At 38.8% G+C, this 27,132-nt stretch overlaps 1 protein-coding gene across 1 annotated transcript; it reads right to left on the bottom strand.

The window, feature by feature from the left end:
- Positions 1-1,074: 1,074 nt before the first annotated feature.
- Positions 1,075-26,958, bottom strand: LOC132620492 (K(+) efflux antiporter 4-like). The gene is made up of 20 exons (XM_060335173.1): positions 26,417-26,958; positions 25,532-25,575; positions 23,676-23,734; positions 23,492-23,570; positions 23,299-23,360; positions 23,104-23,179; positions 22,868-22,942; positions 20,612-20,683; positions 20,442-20,525; positions 20,185-20,253; positions 19,295-19,372; positions 19,032-19,120; positions 17,797-17,893; positions 17,659-17,712; positions 17,450-17,545; positions 3,626-3,814; positions 3,424-3,501; positions 3,125-3,169; positions 1,725-1,814; positions 1,075-1,598 (listed from the first exon to the last, which is right to left on the bottom strand). Exons 1-20 carry the CDS (start codon positions 26,643-26,645, stop codon positions 1,518-1,520), a joined length of 1,746 nt encoding a protein of 581 aa, XP_060191156.1. The 5' UTR covers positions 26,646-26,958; the 3' UTR covers positions 1,075-1,517.
- Between the last annotated feature and the right edge of the window lie 174 nt (positions 26,959-27,132).

The raw sequence follows: 27,132 nt of genomic DNA, 5'->3' as shown, positions 1-27,132 counted from the left end.
TCGCAACGTGAAACCTTCCTGATTGACCAGGGAGAAGAATAACTTGCCAAACACAACAATGTTGAATTGAGCCAAAACAAACATTAGCTTACAGGCCACAGAAATCACAGCTTGAATTTGATACATATACATCAAGCAACATAGTAGGGGAGATCAAGATGGAGGTAAACTTCTGTTAGTGCTAACTATAACAAAAAATGCCTACTTAAATCATTTTAATCTAGGACCGTATGACTATGTATATGACGTATCCTTTTGAAACTAAATCCAATCAACTAAAGGCCCAAAATTTAGTGGTCAAATTTCTTTTTTATATTTGAAACAGAACATATAAAATATATTATATATATTCAATTTAACATATTTGTAATATATAAAATATATTTCATACATGTAAGGCTATTCGGTTCGGTTCGGAAATTTTTTGATTTTTTGTATAAATTAAAAAGACCACCCTAATTGTTCGGAACGGTTATAAGCTTAAATAAAAATCCACGGTTTTATTGAAAAAACACTATAAATCGGTTCGGTCGGTTTTTCATATTTTTTTGACACCCCTACCTGATACATAAAAAATAAAAAAGAGAAAATTAGGTCCTGTTAGAACTGTAGGATTCGAACAAACAGGAAAAAAGAAAAATGGTCCATATTTAAAGTGCATTACCTTTCTTTTCATTTACTTTCAGTTTCTTTCTGTCCCTTCAAGCCAATCAAGCACTTGAGCAAAAACCTGTCATTAGCGGACCGAATCCTTGCTTCATACAAGGTCTTGCATAGAAATATAGATGGTGAGAAGAATCCAATACACTTCCAAAGCTATGTGGTTATTGCTGCAGCTATCACGACTAAATAACATAGCAAGAAGCTCTTAATTTGTTTGCAGGCGACAAAGTAAAATTGGCATTTTCATCAGTGTTGCTTCGTTATGAAGTGCAAACTTTGAAAACAGGGTACAAGTTATGCGAAATAAGATCAGCTGGAGTTCTGATGCTTGGTTAGGGGAGAGGGATCTGTCGACGGCAGAGCCCCGAAGGAGGGGGGGGGGGGGGGGGGGGGGAGTTGGCTTACATGCAATTTTATGCACTGGATACTCCAGCAGAAAATTTCAGGATCAGTTGTATACATACAGCTATAATTCGTACATTTGTGTTTATCATCTATTTACAGACTGAAATTGAGAGGGTTATTTTGACAACCCCGGCAAACAAAACTAAAATCAAGCTAGAATATAAACAATTGCATTACAGATGGACATAATTGTATGTCGCGCACCTAATTGGAAGTAATGACCTATCAAAAAATAAATGCCAGAGAATGTTGGCAGATAGATCAAGGGCTCTGCATCTTGCGATCTCTCTGATGTATCAAAGAAAACTACCCGATGTTGGTGCATAGGAGCTTCATGATTATGAACTGTCCAGTCAGTCAACCTCCGTTGCACTCCTGTCTTCTAGCATAAGAATACCATCAGGTAAGTGAGAATTGCGTTTGCTGCTTCTTGTTTTTTTGTTTAACTATCATGAATCACGGGATCCTTGGATCAGTACACTGATACGCTTAGAACTATCTGCACGTAGGATATCTCCTTTGGGTCCAATCTGGGATGAAAAAATCATTTCTAAGATCTCAACTCTCAACCCAGGCAAGTATTCAAGGGAAAATGTAACCAAGTGAGCTGATAAAACTGCAAAAACACCAGCCATACTTTACACGGGAAAAGTTACCTCATTCGGTATTTCAGGCGAGAACCACCGTAGTAGTACTCCAAGATGCACAACAGCAGGAATTAACTTGAAAAGCAAAGGTGTTGTCACCTGTAACATTGATTTGGAGCACTCACATATCAGCATAGAAACAAAAATGAAAGATAAAATAGAACCATCAAATTTATTACTGATGGGCCTTTCCCTAAAATATTCTCCATATTGGCCCATTTAATAATTCATAAGTCGTCTTCATCACCAAATTATTAGTTTAGTTGTCAAAAACAGATGGCAGCAGTCCTTATTCAAGGTTTGGTTGCTAACTCTAGCCAAAGCATTGCAAATATAATTTCCAACAATATCTTGACTAAGGATAAATTTCAAAATTCAGACTCCCGGAAAAGACTGACAAACTAGACATACTAAGAAATGATGAGTGTTCTGGTAGCAATGAAACTGAGCTGTTACAACCCTTGTTGAAGACACTACTCAATGGACTACCCTTTTACATGCCAATTGTTTTTTAGAAGGAGGTGTCAGGGCAAGCTTGAGCACACCTCGATTATTCCATCAGGTACTGACTGCTACCTCCACCAACACAGGTTTGGGTAACTCTACCCTCATCAAGAATTAATCAAAGGGAAGAAATCACCTAGTGTTTTAGCTTCCGTTGTAATTTCGAATTGAGACCTCAAGATTCTACTCCCACTTCATTGACCCTTCATTAACCACTCTTCCACACTCTCTGACATTCCAATTCTGTTTTTTTCTTCTATTTAATCTTCAACAACCTTATGTAAGAATCCTATTTATTATTCCTCTAGAATCCAAAAAACAGATCATGAAGTCCATGAACGTTTTCCAAAACGCCCGTGCAGAAGCTCTTACATTTGCATGCAACTCTTTTTCTCTGAATTGATTTATCTGTAACACTGGCTCACCTGTTTAGTCGACCACTCTAAAGTATAATTTAACCCATCACAAGCACATAATAATCCATGCAGCCAAGTACAAGTAAAGCTTTCTTGGTAAAATCTGCAGAAACCTTTTCATTTGCAATCCAATTGTAGGTGTTCAAGAAATTTCACCAGGATAACTGTAAAAGATGTTTAGCGCTCAAATACGCTTAGTTCAGGAAGAGTCTCGATATGCTTCTTTATGCCTAACCACTGACACCCACCCCCTACCAGGACGGAATTATGGAAAACCACTTAATGCAGTGATCACAAGTCCTCCACTTTTTTCGAAGCAGCAGCTCTTTACCTCCCAAGAGAACATGCACTGTCACGTCCAGATTCGCCAATTTATCACTCATAGAAAGGGAAACGAGTATCAAAAGCGAGAAGGCAAATAAAACGTACAACACACTCTCATAAGTTACAGCAACTGTTTCTAGAAAAGCGAATAAACAGTAAACATACCAAGCTAAGTGCAGTTGTGCCTAGAAGCAGCATATACACTTTACCCTGCAGCATAACCGAATTCCATTATTCATCTCAAATCAGCAGTCGGATAACTCTAACAATGATTGACTATACATAATTGAGAGTGGCAACAAGTAAAGAAAGACAACTTATTAATGAATCAATTTCAATTCCATCAAGTCACACAAAATTCCTCCAAAATGGTAATTGAAATATCACATGGGCATCAGATTATTGTAGACATAAGCATAAAAGAATTTTCGACACTGCTTAAAAAGGGCTTACTAAACCAGCACCTCAATTAGATGAAGATTTGAAGCACGGCTAAGAAGAACAAAAGCAAACTCTCCAATTTGAGCCAGAGACATTCCAACCTGGACATACCATACAAAAAAGAGTCAGTAATGTAAAATGGGTAGACAAGACCAGATATAATAGATGCTTTATATACCAAAAAGAGTTCAGAAATAATAACTTCAAAAGATTAGGAGAACTTACAAGAATGGCAGCCTTATTGGTGTAACCAAAACCCTTGACAACTGCAGCAACCACTATAGTTTTTATAACAATGACCAATATAACAGCTGCTACTAAGATATCGATGTGATTCCAAAGAAAATGAACATGGATGAGCATTCCGATGCTAGCTAGAAAAAGAGCAGCAAAGAAGTTCCGTATAGGTTCAACCTGCAACAAAATGAAAACCCAGCTAAGAACAATGCATGTAGTGCAGATGATGTAACAATCTAAGCATAAGCTAAGAGTATGTGAAACCCACATCTTCCAACATACATACAACTCTATGAAACTGTTAGAGAGGATCATTTCCTCAGCAAAGAAAAATATATATAAGCTCAAAGCCTCAATAAATAAAAAATGAGTCCGGTTGCAACCTCAAGAAATGCTCTTCTCAGTGCTCTAGTACTCAAGTTGTATTTTTTGGTTTGCATTAATGATTATTAAGTTAAAACAATTGTTACAAAGGTGTCAAAATAAGGGAGTTGTGAGCATAATATTGCAACCCACAACAAAGTGAGTGAGATAAAGTCAAACCTGGAGAGAGGTCTTTGAAATTATGCATCTTAGCAAATTACATATTGTGCATCTACTCAATCGTATCTAACTTGGGCATCTACGTCATGTACTACGACCAGGTTGCACCAAAAAGCTAACAAAGAAAGAGATCTAAACTTAAGGCTGAGTATATTTCCTGATTTGCCTTCAAAAATATTATTTCCAATTATCCATTGTATGCAACTCGACCTTAATGGAAATCATTGTGGAGTACTAGAGCACTGAAAAGAGCACTTCTTGTGCAATGAGTTATGCTATCTTGACAGCAAGATAATTTGAGAAGGCTGAGATCTGTAATAATAAGCTGTTGCTGCTTGTATAGAAGACAAGGGAAGATGTCGATCACTATCCACTGCACTGTAATTTTGTTACAGTTGGAAATTAGCATATTTATTACTCCCTCCATCCTTGTGGCCCACTTTCTGTTTTAGTCTGTCCCAAAGGGAATGTCACATTTCTATAATTAGAAACAACTTAATTTTAAAATTCCCCTTTTACCCCTAATGAAATGATTTATAGTCACATAAATATCTAAGGTTTGTTTTTAACCACAATTTCAAAAGTCGTACTTTCTTTCTTAAACTTTGTGCCTAGTCAAACGGTGCCACATAAATTGGGACGGAGGGAGTATTTAACATTCAATTGGGTTTTCCTAAAACCGAGGCAAAAAATGAAGACAAGTTGGGGGTCACACAGATTGAAGCTGGAATGTCTCCATTTTGTACTTTCAGGTTAATATAAACTAGGGAAAAGGAAATAAAAGAGTTTTTTTTTTTTTTTTGAAACTGGTAACTTGAAGGGAAAAAAAGGGAAATAAAAGAGCTTTCGAAGGGGCCGTTTGTATTGATAGTTATTAGGCTCCATCGAGACTTAAAATATATATGTATTTGTAATAATGGCATTGCCGTGGCGTAACATCACTGAATACTTTGATTAACAGAGAAGATGTAAACAAATTTTGTGTTATTTGGGATTATTGAACATGCCTAATCCCTACACGAATCTCTACACTCAAAATGAAGAATGGAGGCCAGAGTTTAGCATGGGTAATGTCCTAAAATCACTGAAGAGGAAAACAGGTGGTTGCAGAGGCCTTTTGAAGAGAAGGATATTGTTGACACAATTAATCAGAGTGCTAATGATAAAGCATCAGGTCCTGACGGGTACCCTATGGGGTTTTTCAATCATGTTAGCACATTGTCAGAATGGAGGTCACGAATTACAGATAAACAAGCCGGTGGATAATTCACAGCCGGCTTTCATAATAAACAGACATGTAAATTAGAACTTCCTACTTAAACTTCTAAGTCAGATGGGGTTTGGTAGGAAATGGAAAAGCGGTATCTATTACTGCATTAGCACTGTTAGATACTCTGTTTTAGTCATTTGGTCTCCGGTGGATTTATTTTCCTCCTTCCCTCCAAAGGAAGATTAAGGCAAGGTGATCCAATGTCTCCTTTAGTGTTCATCTTAGTCGTGGAAGGGCTCAGTCATTTTTTTTTTTTTTGAAACTAGTAACTTTGTATTCCTCAGTATTAAGGGTATGCTCCACCTCCAAAAATTTACACCTTACTGAAAGAAAAATACTTGAAGTAATCCTAAAAAGTCCACTAACTAAACTTCCTCTTCTACATATTGTTCTTTACACCAAAAACTTAATGAAGTAATGACCTTCCATTGGATCTTCTGCAATGAACATTCTCTGCCTTCAAATATTCCGTCATTTTTTTTTTCCTTCCAAATGTTCCACCAGATGCAGGCAGGAACTGTTTTCCACCAAATTTTCAGACTCTCGCTCCCCCCCCCCCCCCCACCCCTTATCCAACAGCTTAGAAGGTCTGTAGTGTGTCCACCCATAGTCCAGTTCACCATAGCCAAGTTAATGAACAATGCCTGTACTATTTAGATTTGTGCTTATAGAAAATAAGCCAGGAAACAGTAGTTGTAGAGTCCCCTGTCCACTCCAATTTTCCTTCCAGAAAAGAATCGTGTCACCTTTACCCACCTTTTAGTTAGCATTTGCCTTCAGAGCCAGCCAGAAAGCTCTAATGGTCCTCCATACCCCCCACACCATAGGTATTTGTCACCTCATTTGTACACCATTTTCCATTTTGGCCATACTTATGTTGGATCACCTCTTTTCTTAGTGCCTGGCGTTCCTGATTATATATCCATAAGCACTTCATAAGTAAGCTCTTGTTCTGTAATTTTAGATTCTTCACCCCCAATCCTCCATGCATTCTGCTTTGTTGAACTACTTCCCAATTTACCAAGTTGAACTTTTTTTCCTCATTGTTTCCTTGCCATAGAAAGTTCCTGCTTAGAGTGTCCAAAGCCTTAACCGCCTTGCTTGGAATAGGAAATAAGGACATCACATATGTAGGCAAAGAATCCAAGACTGAGTTGATTAAGATGAGTCTTCCTCCCAAGGATAGGTATTGAGATTTCCATAGAGCTAGTTCCTTCTCAATCTTCTCTATGATGCCATCCCAGATTTCCACTACTTTATGCATTGATCCCAGAGACATTTCCAGATAAAAAGTAGGCAAGTTCTCAATCTTGCAATTCAAAATGCTTGCAAGCACTTGGATCTACTGCACCTCCTTGACTGGGAAGATACTGCTCTTCCTCCGGTTAACTTTCAGCCCAGAGCATGCTTCAAAAACCACTAGTATCACCCTCAGATGGCAGATCTGTTCCTGATTTGCCTTAAAAAAAACTACTGTATCATCAGCATACAGTAGATGGGATATTTTCATAGCCTCATTTGCCCTGTTTCTCACATTAAATCCTCTGATCCAGCTATTATGAGAAGCAATTCCCATCATGTTGTCCAAGCCTTCCATAGCTATATGAAAAGGAAAGGGGATAAAGAACCCCCCCTCCCTGAGCCCCCTTTCTGCTCCTTTCCGCTGGAAAAAACCCCACAGGTTCTCCATTTACTAGAATAGAGAACCTGGTAGTTTTAATGCAGAATTCCATCCACTTTAGCCATCTGCAATCAAACCCCATTTGTCTTAACACTGTTGATAAGAAAATTCCAGTTCGAATGGTCATAGGCTTTTTCAATATCCAACTTAGCACATCACTCCTGGTTCTTCTCCTCTAGTTCAGGTCTCAATACACTCGCTATTAAAGCAGCATCCACAATTTGCCTCCCTTAATGAATGCCATTTGGTGCTTATTGACTAACTTGCTCACCACCCTCTTTAACCTTTTTGCCAGCACTTTGGAAATTATCTTGTACACACCAGTGATTAAACTAATGGGCCTAAAGTCCCTTAGTTCAGTTGCACCCACCTTCTTTGGAATCAAGGCCACAAAGTTGGCATTGAAACTTTTTTCAAACATCTGTTGAGAATGAAAATTCTGAAAAGTCAAGATCAAGTCCTCCTTCAAAACATCCCAAAAAGCCTGAAAGAAGGCCATTGTGTATCCATCCGGGCCAGGTGCCTTGTCAACAGCACAGAGTTTGATCCCTTCCAATACTTCATCTTCTTCAAATTGCCTTGACATCCATACTTGCTCTTCTACAGTAATGCTATGGACACCTGCTATGTTCAAGTTTGGTCTCCATTTTTCTGTCTCCCTGTAAAGGTTCTGATAGAATTCTAGAATTACATTCTGAATATCCATAGGTTCAGAGGAGCTAACTCCATCAACCATTAAAGTTTCAGAAAATACTTTGTGTTTTTGTCTCCACTCTAGATCTTTGTCTCCAGACTATCTCTTCATTTCTAGCCATTTCTTCATAATCCATATCCGGATGAGCCTTCTGCAACTGCTCATCTTCAGTCAGAGGTCTTTGTTCTTGAATGACCTCTAGGCTGCCAACTTGTTCCAGTATTTTGTCTTTTCTTTCCCTCCGATTTCCCCTATTCTCGAGTCATATGTTAAAGATTGCAAAACAGAATGATTTCATTAGGGGCTTCAAGGTGACCAGTAGGAGGAATAGCAACTTGGAAATTTCATATCTCCTATATGTCCATGGCACTCGTGATGTGTGACGCTACAGGTGAGCAGCTTAAACATTTAAGAATAATTCTGACTGTCTTTTGAACCAGTGTCTGATCTTCATGTCAAAATTGGAACAAGATTTATGTCTTCCCAGTGAATGATGTCGGCAGTATTGAAGCTCAGCTGGTGTGTGGGGTTGCGAGATGGGAACTCTTCCTACTACTTATTGAGCCTCTAGATATCAGGCAAGGGGTGGTTAAAGAAGTGAGAAGAGGTTGCCAAGATGGAAAAGCCAGTATCTGTCCTTAGGGATAGACTAATACTGATTAATAGTATTCTAGATTCACGCTCTACATATGTGATGTCCCTGTTTCCTCTTCCTGTCAAAGAGGAGAAGGTTGGATAAATTGAGTTGACTTTCTTTGGTAGGGCAATAGAGAAACAAATATCTTTGCCTTAGGTAAAATAGAGTATTCTTACAGATAGCAAGAAGGAAGGTGGTCTTGGCATTAGGAATCCAAGACATCACGAGCTTGATGATGAAATGGCTCTGGATGTTTTCTATTTTGAAAATCTGGATGTTTTCTTCACAAGAACAATCATCATGGAAAGTTGTTGTCAGTGAGAAATTTGGCCTTCAAGGCTACTGGATCACAAAAGCAGCAACTACTTCAGCTGGTGTTGGTGTGTGGAAAAACATCAGATCATTCTGGCACAAGTTTGCAAGTAATGTTGGGTTTCAAGTGGGTGAATGTAAGGAAAATTGCCTCCTGGCGAGAAATTTTGATTGGACAAACCCCTTTAGAAGACTCGTTTCCAGACCTACTTTGGTGCCTGATCGAGGTGGGCCATCAACAGAGAACATTAAGGTTGGAATTTCCACTTTAGAAGACTCTTGAATGACTGGGAAATGGGAAGGCTTGCTGAATTTTTGGATGCACTAGAGCCTTTTAAAGGTCTGGACAATAACAACAGTGACAGGCTAATTTGGAAGATTCATAGAAAGGGCAACTTCACAGTAAAGTCATGTTACTTCCACTTCGATTCTGGTGGGAAGCAAAGGGATCATTCTCCATGGAAGCAAATCTAGAAAACAAAATGCACCTCACAAAGTGGCTTCTTTCACTTGGTTGGTAGCACAAGAGGCTTGTTTAAGATATGAAAATTTCCAAAAAATAGGATTCCAGTTGTGCTCTATACGTTATCTATGTGGAGACAAGCCTAAGAGGGTGTTTGGATTGGCTTTTTAAGAGTAGCTTATAAGCTAAAAGCTAAAAGTCCTAAGTTGGGAATACCCAACTTTTAGCTTTTGGCTTATTTTTTGTACTTTTTTGGTGTTAAAGTAAATGCTTAAAAGCACTTTTTATCTTTCCCAAACACCACAAAAAGTAGAAAAGAGCTTAAAGCCAATAAGCACTTAAAATAAGCCAATCTAAACACCCTCTTAGTATCAATCATTTAATTTTGCACTGTTATCTTAAGGACCAGCTATGGCAATTCTTTCTTAGTATGGTGAGACTAAAATGGAGCATGCCAGGGTGCACTTGTGAGCTACTGAAATATTGAAGCATCAGAGGCAAGAATTCCAATCGAAGGAAATTGTGGCAAACATTCCGACTTGCATATGGTAGAGAGGTTGGAGGAAGCGAAACGCCAGGTGTTTTGAAGATAAAGGAAACCCTATTCAGAAAATCAAGACGAATCATTTAATTTTGTTTCATTTTTTGGTGTAAACAGAATTTTGTAAATGATTCCCCTGACTATTGGATTTGGTTTCAAACCCCTATTGCCATCTTATGGTTCAAGTATACCCCTAAACAATTAAAAAGGTCTAAATATGCCCCTCGCACTAATGGCGGAAGCCACGCGGGGTCGGGGTATATTTGGACCTTCTTAATTGCTCAAGATTAATATTTAGACTCTTTCAATTGTTCGTGGACATGCTTCAAATTACGTCTTTTGCTGCTAAATTGGTATACTTTATCCAGTTGGCATAAGACACAACGGTTGAAATAGCTAAGCTAAGCAGAGTCCAAGTTATGAGCTTTATATGTAATAGCTTTGACCTAACTCCAACATTAGCTCCAAGATACCCCTGAACAATTGAAATGGTCCAAATATACCCCTAAGCAATTAAAAAGGCCCAAATATAACCCCACGTGGCTTCCGCAGTTGATGCGAGGGACATATTTGGACTTTTTTAATTGTTCAGGGGTATATTTGAACCATAAGATACGGTAGGGGTATTTCAGGTCCAATAAGTTAACAGAGGGCATTTTTAAACCAATCCAATAATAGATCAGGGACGGTTTTGGCCCTTTTCGGTTTTGTAAATGATGTTGAAGCAGTGATAGAACTCATAGAATCCCTTTAAGAACGGGAAGGGATATTCTGATGGTATCTTGTAAATATTTTTTATAGCACCTCCCTTGGCGCCATATTATAATACACTTACCATTTCTCAATAAACATACCTAATGCCAATTTAGTTGCGGTCCACCAAATGAATTCTCTCTATCCATTATTGTCCTGATGATTATAGATTTTCTAATCTGTTAAAACTTATCTTGTTAAACTTATCTTCTCTGGAAAACTAATGATATCAAAATTTTATGGGAAAAGGATCAAAAATGCCCCTCAACTATGGGGAAATAGAACAAGTTTGCCCTCCTTTTGTATTTGGTCCTAAATATGTCTCTATCCTTAGTGGACGGACTCAAATTGGCCCCTTAACTATGGGAAATAGAACAAATTTGCCTTCCGCTTGAATTTGGTCCCAAATATGCCGTTATCGTTGAAAAACTTGCTCAGATTTTCCTCTCAGAACTCAAAAACTTCCAACATCTTATTTGAACGAAGACAAGGATGATCCGAGTAGGGGCCAATCGGGTAGCGCGCCTATTACTATCATTGCCTCGTATGATAGAGAGATTAAGCCTATCATTGATTACCAGGCCAGGTTAAAACAAGGACAAAAGGCCACCGCCATGTTTCTCATCCATTGGAAGGGGCAAGCACCGGAAGAAGCCACATTGAAGCGATACGAAGACTTGCAGCAGTCCGAGGACAAAATTGAAGCGTTCATGGAGCAGCATTGCGTCGCGGTCTTCGCAACATTAGGTAGGGGAGAGAGTCACACCAGCCATGTCATCATAACACTTGAGCATCACTTGAAACTATTTTTACCGTTTACAAAAGAGGCTAGCTTATGTGAGAAGGTTCTAGAGAAATATGGGGATTTCTCTACGAAGACCTTAGAACTCTATGGATTTGCTAGGAAAGTCCTTAGAACTTTCTAGCCTTGTAGAGAGTTCTAGAGAAAAGCTCTTATCCCATAAATACAAGGGACTTGTACAATAATTATTATGTACCTACTAGCCCTAATGACTAGTATAAATAGGCGGTCATTCATTTGTAAATGGATCAAGCAAATCAATCAAGTTCTTTACGATACAAAAGCTTTCTTTAGCCAATTTCTCTTAGTCTTCCTTATCTACCAATCCCTTAGCAATCTTGAGTGTAGTAATTTAGGCTGACTTGGCAACCTTGACCCGAGCAAGTAGTGTCTCCATATGTAAAGGCAATGCATAATGGCAGTCATCCCCTCTTGCACCGTGTAACGCCGCTCCGTCTCGTTCAACTTGCGGCCCTCAAATGCAATGGATGCCTATTTTACATCAGGACCCCCCAATGGCAAAGTCATAAGCATCTGTATGCATCGCGAATGTCTTGGTAAAGTCGGGCAACGCCAAAACTGGCTTATCTGTCACGACTGCCTTAAGGTCTTCAAACGCCTTTTGGTAGTGCTCTGTCCAAAACCATGTCTTGTTCTTCTTTAGCAACTCAGTCAATGGTACTGCCTTGCCTAAATAGCCGTTGATGAACCGACAATAGTAGTTAACAAGGCCAAGGAAGGATCAAAACTCGATTACCTTTGTAGGCGCTTCCCACTCTTGGATAGCCCATACCTTAGCCTCGTCCATGAGTAGCTCACCATTGCTAATGACATGGCCAACGAAGTGCACATTTAATTGTGCAAAGTCATAATTCTCCGTCGTGATGTATAATTTGTTCTCCCGCAAAGCTAGGAAAACCTTTGTTAAGTGCTCCACATGCTCTTCCAAGGTGTTGTTGTAGATGACTGTGTCATCCAAGTAGACTGCCATGAACGGATCAAGGTAGGGACGAAAGATCTTGTTCAGGAGGATGGAAAATGCAAATGGTGTGGTGGTTAAACCAAAGGGCATCACTAACCACTCAAAGGCTTCGTACCTCGTCACACACACTTTCTTCGGTTTGTCCTCTTCCGCAATCTGAACTTGGTAGTAACCCTTGCAAAGATCCACCTTGGTAAAGTACTTGGCTTGTTCTGGTCTATCAAATAAGTCATCAATGAGCGGATCGGGTACTTGTTCTTAAATGTGACCTTATTTAAGCGTCGGGTAGTCTATGCATACGCACAACAATTCATCTTTTCTTCTTTTGGAACAACACCAGTGCGCCAAAGGGTGCCTTCGATGGGCGGATGTGACCAACATCCGGTAGCTCTTTCAATTGTTTCCTAAGCTCCCCCAACTCAGGCGGTGTCATGCGATAAAGGGCGAATGCGGGTGGCTTAGCCCCTTGCTACAACTTAATCTTGTGATCCACCTCATGCCTAGAAGGCAAGTGCTTAGGTAACTCGTCAGGCATAAACTCAATGTTTTCCTCGAGCAACTTCTTATGCAAGGCAGTAGTGTTTCTTGAATACCATTGTTTTCGTCCAAACTTGCAATGGTTGCTATGAATGTCGGCTCCCCTTTTCTTAAGCCCTTTGATAAGTTGCATAGTTGAAAGTTGTGATTGGCAATGTCCTTACGACATAGTCACAATAGGCACCGTGCAAGCTCCTCACTCCAACACTAAGACATGTTGGAGGTAGGGGTCGATCATCGCGTGGCAACATCTAAAAAACTCTTGCCCCAGCACAATGTCAAAGATATCCATAGATGTAGCGGTAAAATTTGTCGTACCTTTCCAATTGCCCAATTTGACACCAACACCATTGGCTACAGACGAGCATTTTGTGCCTCAATATTCAAGATCTTGACACGGGAGTTAGTTGGAGCGAACTTCAAATCTATTCTCTTCGCTATGGCCTCGGTCACAAAATTGAGTCACTCCAATGTCCACCAATGACAGAGCCAACATGTTGTTAATGGTAAGGTCCGCGTATTGATTGTTATTCTCTTCAAGCTGGCTAGCTGGCTTTGTGATCTAAGTTGCTCAGACTCGGGTGCAGGTATCCGATAAAGGTAAGGATTCGAGTGTTGGATTCAGCAAAATATAAATTTTAAGATTTGGGGGTGTGGATCCAAGTATGGATACGGGTGTGGGGATTCAACTAAGAAAATTCAAAATAACAAATATAGAGTTATAAAGAAAAGACCCCTTGAATTCTTGGTTTCTCTCTGTTTGGGCTGAAACAGAAAGCAACGAATATGAGATAAAAGGACTATAATATTAAAGGTATGCCATTTTCCATGTCTTAAATCTGTTGTATCTTTCATTTTGAGAAGTCAATCTCAATTTTCCCCCCAAATTTGTCTATGAATTCCGGTCAAAGTATCCGAAGTTGGTTGACCGTCTCCGAGATGTATCCCGCTCCCGCACCCGCACCCAGCCCGTGTCGAGACGGGAGCTGCATCAAAAATGAAGAGTCTGCGCAACTTAGTTCGTGATAGCACCACACGCGAACTCTCATTATGTCTGCTTCTTTCGCTCACGTACCATGGCACTAAGACTCTTTAAGTCGGGACAAATCCTAAAGTCGTGCGGCCCTATGCATATGTGGCATCCCTTCTTCTCGGTCTGTGCTTTTTTCTCGACGTAGCCCTGGCGGCCAATCGACTTCTTGCTATCGAACTTGTTGGTATCTCGGGTCTTCGGGTGTTGTTAATGTATCTCCTTCCTTTTTACATGGTCTTGCCCACCTTTAGCATTGCCACCTTTTGAGTCATTCACTTTGCCTTTGTCATGCCTGAAATCCATCAAAGCCTCAGCCGCCACTATGGCTTGATCTATGTACACGACTTGCTGGCGTTGCAACTCCTGCTTAGCCCAATAAGGCAAATCGTCCATGAAGTGAAATAACATCGTCGCTGGTGAGGTGAGGATTTGAAGCATAAGGGTGGTGAACTCCTTAACATAGTCACGTATGCTCCTTGTTTGCTTCAACTCTCTAAGCTTGCCTTGCCTTGTACAAGACACTATTTTGGGGGAACTATCGCTTGAACTCGGACTTGAACTAATGCCACGTGCTAATAATGCACAGACCTCTCTCAGCATCGGCCACCTTCCTTCTCTACTGTAACATGTCAGTCTCAGATAGATACAACACATCGGTGTTGATCTTGGCCTCATCGTCCCTCACTTTGCCGTACCTGAAGTAGTTCTCTAGGTGCCAAAGGAAGTTCTCTACCTTTTGTCCATCACGAACACCTTTGAACACTGGTGTCTTGGGAGCTTCGATCTGGACCTCCTCGTCACAACATTATTGGTTGCCTCAGTCATGCCAGCGTCGACCTGCTCCCCAGTGCCTCCATTTTTGCCTTTATGGACTCGATAGTGCTCAACGCCTCCATGAGTCTGCACAAGGCAGTGATGGTTTGGCTTAGCTCTATCTCGTCCCGCATACGCCCCTCCAAGTAATTTTGGATGCTCTCAATCTCTTCAAGAGTGTGCCCCTCAAGAACGCTAAGGGTGACATCTACCTTCCTCCCAGCATTGGCTAAACGCCCTCTGGCAAGACCTCATTTCACCTTTACGATCCACGCTTTTTACTGAGCTAGACGCCCTCGGGCAAGACCTCTACTTCACTGAGGAGCCTTCGCTTGACACAACCTCGAGCGGCACCTCCTGGCTCTTGTTGGCGGCATTCCTCTTCTTGATATGACCCTTCTTGCCAGTGACATCATTGGTGATGTTGGCTTGGATTTAAGCAGTGTTGATTTCTCCGTTATTCGCCATTCTCTTACTTGCAACCTTCGCTCTGATACCATGTTGTCACGTCCTTAGTCTTAAACTAAGCGCACGTGCAACACTTGACAACTTGCTGACGATCTTGCTATGCCAAGTCACCCTAGATTAATACACTCAAGATCGCTAAGGAAATAGTAGATAAGGAAGACTAGAAATTTGCAATAAAGAAGCTTTTTGTAAAAAAAAAAAAAAAAAAGAGGTTTCAAGATTTGTTCAAGATGTCTATTATGTGAGCAGGAAGGTGAAAACAATGAGCATCTTTTTTTTGCATTGCAAGACAACTAAAAATTTGTGGCACATGTTCTGTTGTATTTTGGGTGTTGAATGGGTAATGCCTAGTTCTACATTTGGACTTCTAAGCAGTTGGAAAAGTGTGGGGAAAAGAAATAGTGATGAAGATTGGTGGCAGGTCATCCCTGCTTGTATATGGTGGGTAGTCTGGAAAGAAAGGAATTCAGGACATTTTGAGGATACTAGCAGTTCCATTCAGAAAATCAGGATGGATTGTCTTAGTTTGTTCTTTTTTTGGTGTAAACAGAATTTGTGGGGGGATATAGGAGAATTGGTAGATTTAATTGGCAATGCATAAGCTTTAGCTTTTGAATAGGGGCACTGATTTTTGCTGTAAGTATGATTCTGTAAAGTGCTTAACTTAACATTTTTTAGGTGTTAAGTTATGGTTAATACAAATGGTTACCTTTGACTCAAAAAAATAAAAAATAAAGAAGCTTTTTGTATTGTGGAGAACTTGATTTGTTTGCTTAATGCATTTACAAATGAATGGCCCCTATTTATACTAGTTGTTTAGGGACTAGTGGGTAAATAATAATTATTGTACAAGTCCCTCATATTTACAAGAGACGGCCTTTTCTCTAGAACTCTCTACAAGGCTAGAAAGTTCCAAGGACTTTCTAACAAAACCAAAGAGTTCTAAGGTCTTTCAAGAGAAATCCCCATATTTCTCTAGAACCTTCTCACATAAGCTACCCTCTTCTGTACACATAAGCTTCCTACATGGCAAAAATAGTTCCAAGTGGCGCTTAAGTGTCATGATGACGTGACAGGTTGTCACACCAAGATGGTTAAAGAGTTGAATTACATCTAATTTCTAGAAAACAACAATAAATAGAGCACAAATTCTAGAAAATCAAATTTTTTTCATGGGAAAATAAATAATGTTCAAGAACCCACACCGAATTGATATTCTTAAATCAGTGAGAAATAATTGAAAGTAAATGAGAAATTGGAAGGAGTTACTATATATGCTTAACAAAAAGTTTTGATCTTGCAGAAGAAAGCAATTGTTGCGATGCCAAAAAAGATCACAATTACGTAGACAAGAAGTATTGATCTTCTCAAAGACAAATCGGAAAGCGAAAAGATTTATTAGTTATCTGTTGAGAAAATAGGAATGTTTTTGGGGAAATATTTTCTTTGCTTTTGAATTGATTTCTGAAGAAAAAAATAAATCCACATTTTCTTTTTCCTTTTCCTTTTCCTTTATTTCTTCTTTTGTTGTTACTTTCTTTCGTTTTAAAAAATAGAAGTCAAATAAGTCATCCGTTGAGCAAAAAGGAATGTTATTGGGAAATATTTCTCCACTTTTGATGTGATTTCTGAAGGAAAAAACTTTCTACATTTTGTTTTTTCTTTTCATTTATTTTCTTCTTTTTGTTCTTACTACAACAACAACAACAACAACAAGCCCAGTAGAATCCCACCATGTCGGGTCTGGGGAGGATAGAGTGTACGCAGACCTAACCCCCACCTTGAAAGGTAGGGCGGCTGTTTCCAAAAGACCCTCGGCTCTCTTTTTGTTCTTACTCTCGTTGTTAAATAGAAGTAAAATAAACCTTTGACCCTAAACTAAAAGGGTTGACTGAAAAAAAATGAATTCTGTTAGTTCTGAGAGGCCAATCTGATCAAGTTGTTCCACAATAAGGGTATTTATTTTGGACCAAATTCAAACGGAGGGCAAATTTGTTCTTCTTATAGCTGAGGGGGTAAACCTTAGCCCGTCCATTAACGATAAGGGCATATTTAGGACCAAATTCTAGCCGATGGTAGACTTGTTCTATTTTAGTTGAGGGCATTTTTTTACCCTTTTCTCATTTTTTATACGTGTTCCAATTAGATAATCTTCATAATTTTGATACAGCTAAGGGTCAATTGAGAATCTTTGACAATTCAGTATCTTGCGCGTAGATAAAGATAGCAATGAGAGAGACACGAGGAAAACAAAAAGCTGATGAAATGTACGAGATGACAAACCTGCTCAAGTGTATGTTGAGCCAGATCGGTTGTTGATATCATCACTCCAGCGGCAAAAGAACCCAGCTCAAGACTCAATCCCAGTTTATCACTACACTGAGATGCAACAGTCCATTTAATCCACAAGTAGGCCATTTCTAGGAGATAGTAAGAGGTTCAAAGTTGAGAACCATGCAGTTTCTGTTCAGAGATGTGAAAAAGAGACAAACCCAAGCAACGAGCAAGCAGAAAGCTACAGATGCAAGTTGATACAGTTCATTAGTCTGCAAAGAATTCAGTAAAGCACAGTCAAACATAGAAACAGCTGTGGCATAAAGGATGTTTTATTTCAATAGATGCAAAGTTACCTGTGAAGATAGGCCTATCATTAGCCTAAGAAACCAAGGTACACAAGTGCGACATAATACCGACAAAATGGTCAAGAATGTGACCAGAACAGCAAATCTGTAATCAAAGGGATAGCAGCAGTCAAGGACAAGATTGACATTTGAACTAGTTAATATCAATAGCATAGAAGAATGAAAACAAAATCAGGAAATGTGCTCTTATTCTTTCTTCTTCTTCTTGGTCTCTTTTATTTTTTTGGTGGTAGTGGGGTTGGGTATAATAGAGGTTAAAGCAAAGTTGGAGCTTTTGTTGTGCTGTAGTGAAACTAATCAACAAAACTGGAGTAAAGATTTATGGAAGGGGAAAATGAAATGTACCCTGTAATACTGATACATATGTTGAGTGTATGAGATATACGTCCTAAGTGCTTAGAGAGACATGACACCCTGAACCAGAATGACGCACTCGCTGACTTTTATTGGTTTCGCACAAAATCCAACACATTCAGTAAAGTAGTTGGTCTAAGCTAGTGGGTTTTCAGACTTAGGTGTCAAAACTCATATGAAGCACTGAAAGTTTCACCTCTCAGCTTTAGACTGTCTTTTTATTCATGTTAGGACTTAACTGGTCAATGCCAAAGCCTACATTGGAACTACGTCAATGAAGCACGGAAAAGTTTTGGGAAAAGCTCCAGTGAAGGACTGGAACTCAAACTCAGCTGCAATCTGGCGGTCCATTTGGAAGGAAGGAAATGCAAGAATTTTTTTGGGCAAAAAGAATCTATAATCAGAGTGAAGTACATATGTATCTCTGTACTTTCTTTTTGGTGCAACATGGATTTAGTTAATGATGTAAAAAGACTATGATTTTTTGAGCTTATTACACAACCAGTAATGCAGTTATACTCTACTATGGCTATGACTGATTTTTGAGCTTATTACACAATACTTCCCCAGCATATACTTCGTTGCTGAACATAAATAAAAGTTACCTTTTACTGATAAAAATGAAAGAGTCAAACAAGGTAAAAGTTCAAGATTAACTTGAAAGCACTTCTGCTTGGCAACATAATTTCCAGATAACCACCATAGAATGATAGATATCATAATCTCACCTCCAAGAAAGACAAAATTCGAACAACATATGGCATTATGTAGACAGAAAATATGATTTAAAGCATGTAACAAAGTAGTTGTTTCACAAAGATTTGAGTCTACATTCCAAATTCAAAAATCATTCAATCACAACTGCTTACAGTTTTGCCATGGAAAACATTCCTTGAAGTGCACCAGAAGTACCACCTAGAATAGGAAGCAGTGCAAATAGCAAACCCACCGTGCAATCCTGGAAACCAGAGAAATCTCAAAAGTTCAAATCACGGAAGGACTCTTGAGAAGAACAAAAAAAAATCTGATGAATAAAAAAAAAATTATATCACATCCATGTGAAAGATAGTGGTGAGCCAATATTTTGCCAAAGACATTGCTATATTCACAAAAGAGGAGAGCTGAGACAGACCTGCAGAATAAGAGTTCCAATGGTGACTTGCCCATAGAGGGTGTTAACACTATTTCTTTCCATCAAAAATTTCAACACCTGTTATTCATAAAAAGACCTTCAATATATTATAAGAAGCTTTACTAATTAAAGCATAATGTGCCCTTTACCATATTTCAGGTCCATAACATCCAATTAGAGGATTCAACATTCAAAATGCATTTTTTCCCTCTGTTTTACCATTTTCTCTATTCAGTAATTAGCCAGTTATGACAGCAAATGTGTTGGGAGAGAAAATCTGTAGCAGGTCAGGGATCCTGAAACAATTTCCAGTTACTCTATTGTTGGGTCTTTAGTACCTCGAATCATAATTCTCAAGCACCAAGTTAAGCACAAAACTGATCCAGGCAGAAATGAAATGCTTATGCATCATGTATTGTGACAATATTCCAATTTAAGTGAATCCCATTCTACATCTTTGTATAATACACTTCCTTCTATTAGTACATTTTTCTACAATACACCACTTTTCAGATTATTCAGAAAACCTTTCCTAGAATGGGGAGGTTACTTCCTGTCTTTCAGCACTCAACAGAGGTCCTAACATTTTGTCAAAGTAACTGATATAGGGTGTTGAACCAAAAACAGAAAGTGATTCATGCATGCGCAATAGAAATTCTCATTGTCCTTTCCTTAATTTTTTCTGAGAATGAATACCTTAGGTAAATTTAAATTTCAACTAATTTTTTTTTCCTTTTCCATTTTCCTCTAGGAACAGGGAAACTTCCATTATTTGGGAGAGCTATTCTCAGTCTCACCCGACATGAAAATTGAACAAAAACACATGAAAAATACTTGATGGTACAATGAATTAAATTGGAAAGACAAATTCAAAAATGACATGGACTTGCCACTGCTGTCGAAGACATTGATAAGAAGACGCCGACAAAAACACCTTCAGATGCTTCCCCGCCGCATAACTGAAAGTATCATTTGTTCATAGTTATGAGTAAGTTGAAGGAACTAAATAATAGAGATACGGAAGCTAAATTTTGCATAAGCGGAATTTCAAACATTCAGACCAACATTTCAAAAATGCAAATCCCCAGAGCTGAACTACATGTCGAAAAGGTAGCTCCAACAAAAGGTGATGATAGAAATCACATACCGAGGCTGTTATACCAGACAAACACATGAAGAGAAATATTTGGAGTAACCCTCCTAGCACAGCAACAGCTCGGACAATGCGAAGCTGCGGTTAAAGGTTAAAATTGCATTTCTGCTTTTACTCAATGAGATAAAGTACAAAATTGTCTTAATTTAGAAATCAAGGCAAACCTTCGCCGTGGAGAACTCCAAACCTAATGCAAATAGAAGAAAAATAACACCAAACTGAGCAACTGTTTCCACCTGAATGATGTAACCACTGGATATTAGGAAACACGAACATAGAAAACCTAAGTAGAATATACCCGTTAGACCATTAGCACAACATTCCACGGTGATAGTCCAAAAGATAACTTAAATAACATAAATGCACCATAAGCACAAAAATCTATCAGGAGGCTATAACTGTTGCCATATGCAGTTAGTAAAGAAATTGAATTTCTAGGAGCAGAAATGGTGAGATAGCCATTAAGCGGCTCACCAACTATATAAATTTGCATCTCAGAACTCTGAAAACGTATGCAATGACTCATTAGCCCTTACAGATTACAAATTGCAAAAGGCAAAATAGTAAGTGTAACATGTTCAAGTCCGTAAAATTCAGTGAGGGGCTAAGTGCAAGAATTGAGTGGACCTACAACATGGCCTGAAAGCCTGTAACTGATCTTTGGGACAAAAGGAGCTAACGTATAAAGAATTTGTCAGAGGCTGCAACTCTATCTCAGCCTTATTGTCTTCCAATGCTAATGACTTAAGCTGGGCTTTATAGGGAGATCTGAATACAGGAGCACAAAATTAGTATGTAGCTTCGTAGGCCTCATTTGTTTCCACTTAATGGAGGCCTAAATTTGCCTATTAAGTGTGTTTGTTTTTCTTTCTCCACAACCAATTATTAGTTCTTAATAGGTTTAAATCGTTTAGATCTTGTACAAAGTCATGAAGATGTTCAGTCAAAAAAAAAAAAGTATTCAGTTTCTCTAGTTTCTACTTTCTTGTTGCCAATCAAAAAAAATCTCTTATCTTATTCTATTGAACAGATAACTTTTTACTCCAAAGAAATACTCAATATTGATCAACTCTATCCCAGACTTCCAGTTGGTTTTTTCTCTCCTCAAAAAGGCATCAGACAAAGGGATCTGCTGTCCCCCTTCCTTTTTATACTAGCAATGGAAGGGCTAAGCAAAATGCTCAACAAAGCCAGAAGCCTACAGTGAATTAAGGGGCTTAAATTGGGGAATGTGCCTGGAAACTCAATAACATCTCGCAGATACACTCATCTTCTTTAGAGCTGAGGACTCACAGGAGCTCCATTTAAATCTATCCATTACTAATGTTTGAAATCTTATCAGCATGACACCTTAATATGCTCAAGAGCACCATTTATCCAGTGAATCCAGAACCTGGAAACTTTGGCTGACATCCTATGTTGTACTACTGAAACACTGCCCAAAACATACTTGGGTTTACATCTAGGGGCTAAATTTAGAGCTGTGGATATATCGGGAGGCATCATAGAGAAATGCTTCATGGAAGATGCAATACCTTCCTCTAGGGAGCAGGTTTACACTCACAAACAGTGCCCTAGACAGCATACCCACGTACTTACATGTCTCTCTACCAAATGCCAGAAAAGGTATAGATGCAGCAAGACAAAATTAGAAGGAACTTCCTATTGGAGGGAACAACAAGTCTCACAAATTCCATTTGGTCAAATGGCCAAAAATCGCACTTCCTAAGCAACTGGTGGTTTAGGTATCAAGAACTTGATCGTCCAAAATAAATGTCTGCTTATGAAATGGTTATGGAGGTTTTAATAGGGAAGATCAAGCCTTATGTGAAAAGGTGATACTCCGCAACACATGGAATTCAGTGACACTGGCGCACAAAAGTCTCCAGAGCACCCTTTGGAGTTGGCCCTTGGAAGTACATTGCTAAACTTTGGGAGGAAATCAATCAGTACTGTAAATACTAAGCTGATTGCGATTTGCATGTCAAGCTCTGGAAAGACAGATGGATAGGTAACAGTACGCTCCAGTATGAACATCCAGCTCTCTTCTCAATCTCAAGTAACCCAAACTCCACCATCTCCCAGGACAGAGACAACAACACTTGGTCTCCTAACTTCAGAAGATACTTCCAATACTGCGAACTGGAAGAGTTATTTAGCATGCTTACTAGATCGGGGAATTGCACAATCAATGAGCAGGATGCAGACAGAATTAGATGAGAAGGAAAGTCAGATGGGAAAACTAGACACCGGGAAAACATTTGACCATGCTGACGGGGAAGTGCTGGATTTTGCTAATTATCTTAGTGCTTGTTTTTGTTGATTTATAACATCTTGGTTACTTATCGAATAAAAAGTATTTCACATGATAAACTATCCATGTAAATTACTTTAATGAATCAGACTGGAAATCAACGTACCTGCACCATTTCACTGACAAAGTTAAAACCCCCAGGTCCAATTACAGATCCTGCTAGCAAGTATCCTGTGAAAACCTGAAAAATATTACCAGGAGAGGACTTACTTTTTTATAAATTAAAGTGTGTAAAAGCACCCAAGTAAATATCATCAGCATCTAAAATAGCACAACTGCAGAAGAAAATGAAAGATGCTCTTTAATTAGCATTAGAAACATGCAAAGGATGAGTAATCCCACCGGTTGTCCAGCACAAGCAAACGCAATGCCACCGCAAGTTGCAGAAACAATGACAACAACGAGATCCGATATTAATCTGCCCATTGGTTTACAATAAAATCAGATTAGTTAACAATATAGCTCCTCTTAACATAATAGTCTTCCTTTTTCATTTAGTTCAAAATGACCAGGATGTAGGACAGAGTTATAGCTAACCTCAAGTCCAGCTGCAGCACTGGAAACTTCGACTTGCGATTAGACATGATAAAGACATTATCCTGATGGAGGAGCAGGAGGGAAGCTACCAGTTAGTAAATCGTGTTCAGGTATCCATAATCATCTCTCGCTACTACCAATGCTCCTGTACGGCCTATAACTAGACCCACTACTTTCTAGATGCAATAGGTACCTTTCGATCTATCAAGGTAGGTGTATCTTCAGCTCCATTGTCATTCTCCAAGTGGAAAACATCATGCAACTGGAATGACCTATTAAAAATCAGTGATTCCAACACTATTCAGTCTTTTCATTTCCAATAACATGGAGACCATTGAAAGTACAATAGCATGTACCAAATATTAGATTAACCTTACTTTTCCTCCTTCGTCTCATTCTTCTTCGGCTTGACCCTTGCAACAGTTTCCAAAACTGCCTGAGAAATGAAGCATTTCAAGAAATGTTTATTGCGCTAAATACAACGGATTTGGAAACAGGTCACAGTTATAACACAAACAGGAAGACACATCTTAATATTCTTCTCTGACATTTCTTATTTAAACTACAAGCTACATGGTAAGCAAAGAATAGAGCCTTAATCTAAGGAATAATGCATCATTTAATACAATCTACTAGCACAATAAACAACAACAACAACAACAACAACCCAGTGAAATCCCACATCGTGGGGTCTGGGGAGGGTAGAGTGTACGCAGACCTGACTCCTACCAAGGTAGGACGGCTGTTTCCGAAAGACCCCCGGCTCAATAAAAGCATAAAAAGAAGTCAGATAAGGTTAAGAGATTCGGATAAGAGATTTAAAGCGATATGGAAATGAAATAATGCAAGCGACACAGATAACACATGATAATCAGAGCACAGGAAATAACAGATAATAGCAGAAATCGGAGCAGATGACACAAGATAACCAAAGCACAGGAAATAACAAATAATAACAGATAATAGCAGAAATCGGAGCACAAGAAATTATATTGCAATAATGCGACTACTAATAAGAACGGATAACGAGACTATCTACTAGCCTTCTACCCTAATTTGGGTCCTCCAAACCCTCCTATCTAAGGTCATGTCCTCGGTAAGCTGTAATTGCGCCATGTCGTGTCTAATTACCTCTCCCCAATACTTCTTCGGCCTACTCCTACCTCGTCTGAAACCATCCATGGCCAACCTCTCACACCTCCGCACTGGGGCATCTGTATCTCTCAATCTACTAGCACAATAACTTTAAAAAAAAAAAAAAAAAAATCCAAGTCACTAATTTTGAAAAATCTTTTTTCACCATAGCAGCCATGTTAATCTGTATCTAGCTCTAAAGAAAAACAACCAATAAAACTCCAATATCAAAATCCTTATTTCATAAATTTAATTTACAAACATAATAGCACTTCATTCTTTTTACTTTCCAGTGACAAAGTCAATGTTTTATTAGCTCTTCTTGGCAATCGCAGATTTGCATCTTTCCCCTTGTCATCTGTTACTGAAAATGGAAAGATCAATACCAAAAGGGCAACAAGCTATAAGTTATCATCATGATTTTCACATAAACAGACAGTAAATATCACAATACCATTTAGCTCACAAAAGCATGCTACTTCATTGTCATCAAATTGTGCCATGCCTAACTTAAACTACAAGCATCACCGTTATCATGCGCGACAACTTGGTTTATCGGAGTAAAGGGATTAAGTTTCAGTCTAAATATGAGCAGAAATACCACTGGACGTCACATTGTAGCCCCGACCTTTTATCTCCTTCGAGTAAGAGAAGACCAGCCAGTTGGTAATAAATGAATCTTCGACAGATAACAGTTGCTAATTGACCAAGCGAGCAAACCAAAACTTTGCAGGAAAAGAACCGCCATCAGAACTAGAATGTACTTTCTCAGAGAAGATGTTCCAAATGGCAGTCCCGAAAATTCATCGATGAATAATTATTATTTAAGTAGTTCCCATTTATGGCTAAAAAACAAAACCGCAAAAACTGTAGCAAATAAATACATAAAGGAAAACCCTAAAACAAGCCATTAAAGTTACAGATCCGCAATCAGACTTCAAGTATCCTATCCAACCGCTATTTCAAGGAACAGATAACTGAAGAACTATCGCAATAACTTCTGGTAAGTAAAACAACAGTAGTTTTTTGAAGTTTACAAGTCATTTGACCCCAAATTATTTTCACTATTTAAGACAACTCAAAGGAACTAAGGGCAAACCTCTTGTTCCGCCACGCTGTTGTTGAAGCTTCTCTGGTCAGTAGCTGAAATGAAAAATAAATAGATAAATAATAGTACGAGAGAGACATATAGCAATATTGAAGCCATTCTAGAACCCTCTTGCTCACTAGCACTAGTGGCAAGTATATCAAGCTTCTATTAGCATACCATAGAATAAACAACCAAATCTACATAACAACATACACAGTGAAATCCCACAAAGTGGGGTCTGGGGAGGATAGAGAGTACGCAAAATTTATCCCTACCTTGGGAGATAGAGAGGTTGTTTCCGATAGACCCTCGGCACAATGATAAGCAATTCAAAGCAGTACGAAAAAAGGAAATAACGAGAGCGAATAAGCCATTGCAAAATACTATAAAAAGCATGATAGAGCAGTCTGAAAAAAAAGGAGCAATAACTACCACAAATTAATATAATAATCATCGAAGTACAAGAAACAGCAGATAACAGCAGATATCGAAGGACAAGAAACTACTAGTGTAATACTAGGACCAAATCTAGAAAAAGAAAATCTGTAACGACCCGTACAAGTACCAACACTGTCAGTCCAGATTAAATACTAGTTTAAATAGGTAAACTTGTAACTAGTGGGAAAATAGCTACTGAAGCATTGCAATTTTAGCCTAAATCACATAACCATTGTCATCACTAGCATTAGTGGCAAGTCCATCAAGTTTCTATTAGCATACAAGAGAATAAACAACCAAATCTACACAAGTAGCAACACTGTCAGTTCAGAAAGTAATTCTACTCAAATTATCCAGATTTAATAGTTTAAAGAGGAAAACTCGAAACTAGTGGGAAACAACTACTGAAACATTGCAATTTTAACCCCGCATTGCAATCGTATTGAACAAACTAACCATCGGACTTGTCGTCAGTCTCATTGAACTCCTTTTCAAGAGCTTGATCGATCATATTAGCGAAACTAACTTCCGTAGATCTAGACGAGTTGTTCAATTCAGAACCATTTACTACCACATCGTTTCTCTCTTCTTCAACCTTCTCATCACCATCACCATCACCATCACATTTGAAAGAGAAAGAAAGAACAAGAAGAACGAAGAAGAGCACTCGCATTTTCATTTTCATTTTGTGCTAGAGAGAGAGAGAGAGAGAGAGAAAACTGTGATTGAGGGTTTTAGAGAGAGAGAGAAAAAAGGGTGCCAGATTGAAGTTATTAGTAACCGTTTGTAAGTCGATTCGTAGTGTTATCACGTTCACGTTATCGGCAAACGGGAGAGAGAGGGGAAAAGGAAAGCCTTGGGCTACGGGTGAAGTTGAGTGAAAGTACAAAAAAGTCCTCCTTTATATTCGCTTTCTTGTGATTTCCGTCAGGTGTTTTCGGTGCAAGTACCCATGAAGTTTCCTTACGTCGCACCAAACGCTCCGGTGACAGCTTCTGGTGGTCAAACTTAGTCACATCTTTAAACATTTTGACCTTTTTTTTTTTCAAAATACATCAAATGACCTTTAAATTATACCCAAAATGTCGATATCATACCTAAATTATACCAGCGACCTATTACATGCCTTAACATCTTAAAAGTGAATTAAATTACCCCTTAACACACCAAAA

The sequence above is a fragment of the Lycium barbarum genome, chromosome 11 (genome assembly GCF_019175385.1).
Source record: "Lycium barbarum isolate Lr01 chromosome 11, ASM1917538v2, whole genome shotgun sequence".
Lineage (NCBI taxonomy): Eukaryota > Viridiplantae > Streptophyta > Magnoliopsida > Solanales > Solanaceae > Lycium > Lycium barbarum.
The sequence above is the reverse complement of the archived record's forward strand: the minus strand, read 5'-3'. Positions and strand labels throughout refer to the sequence as shown.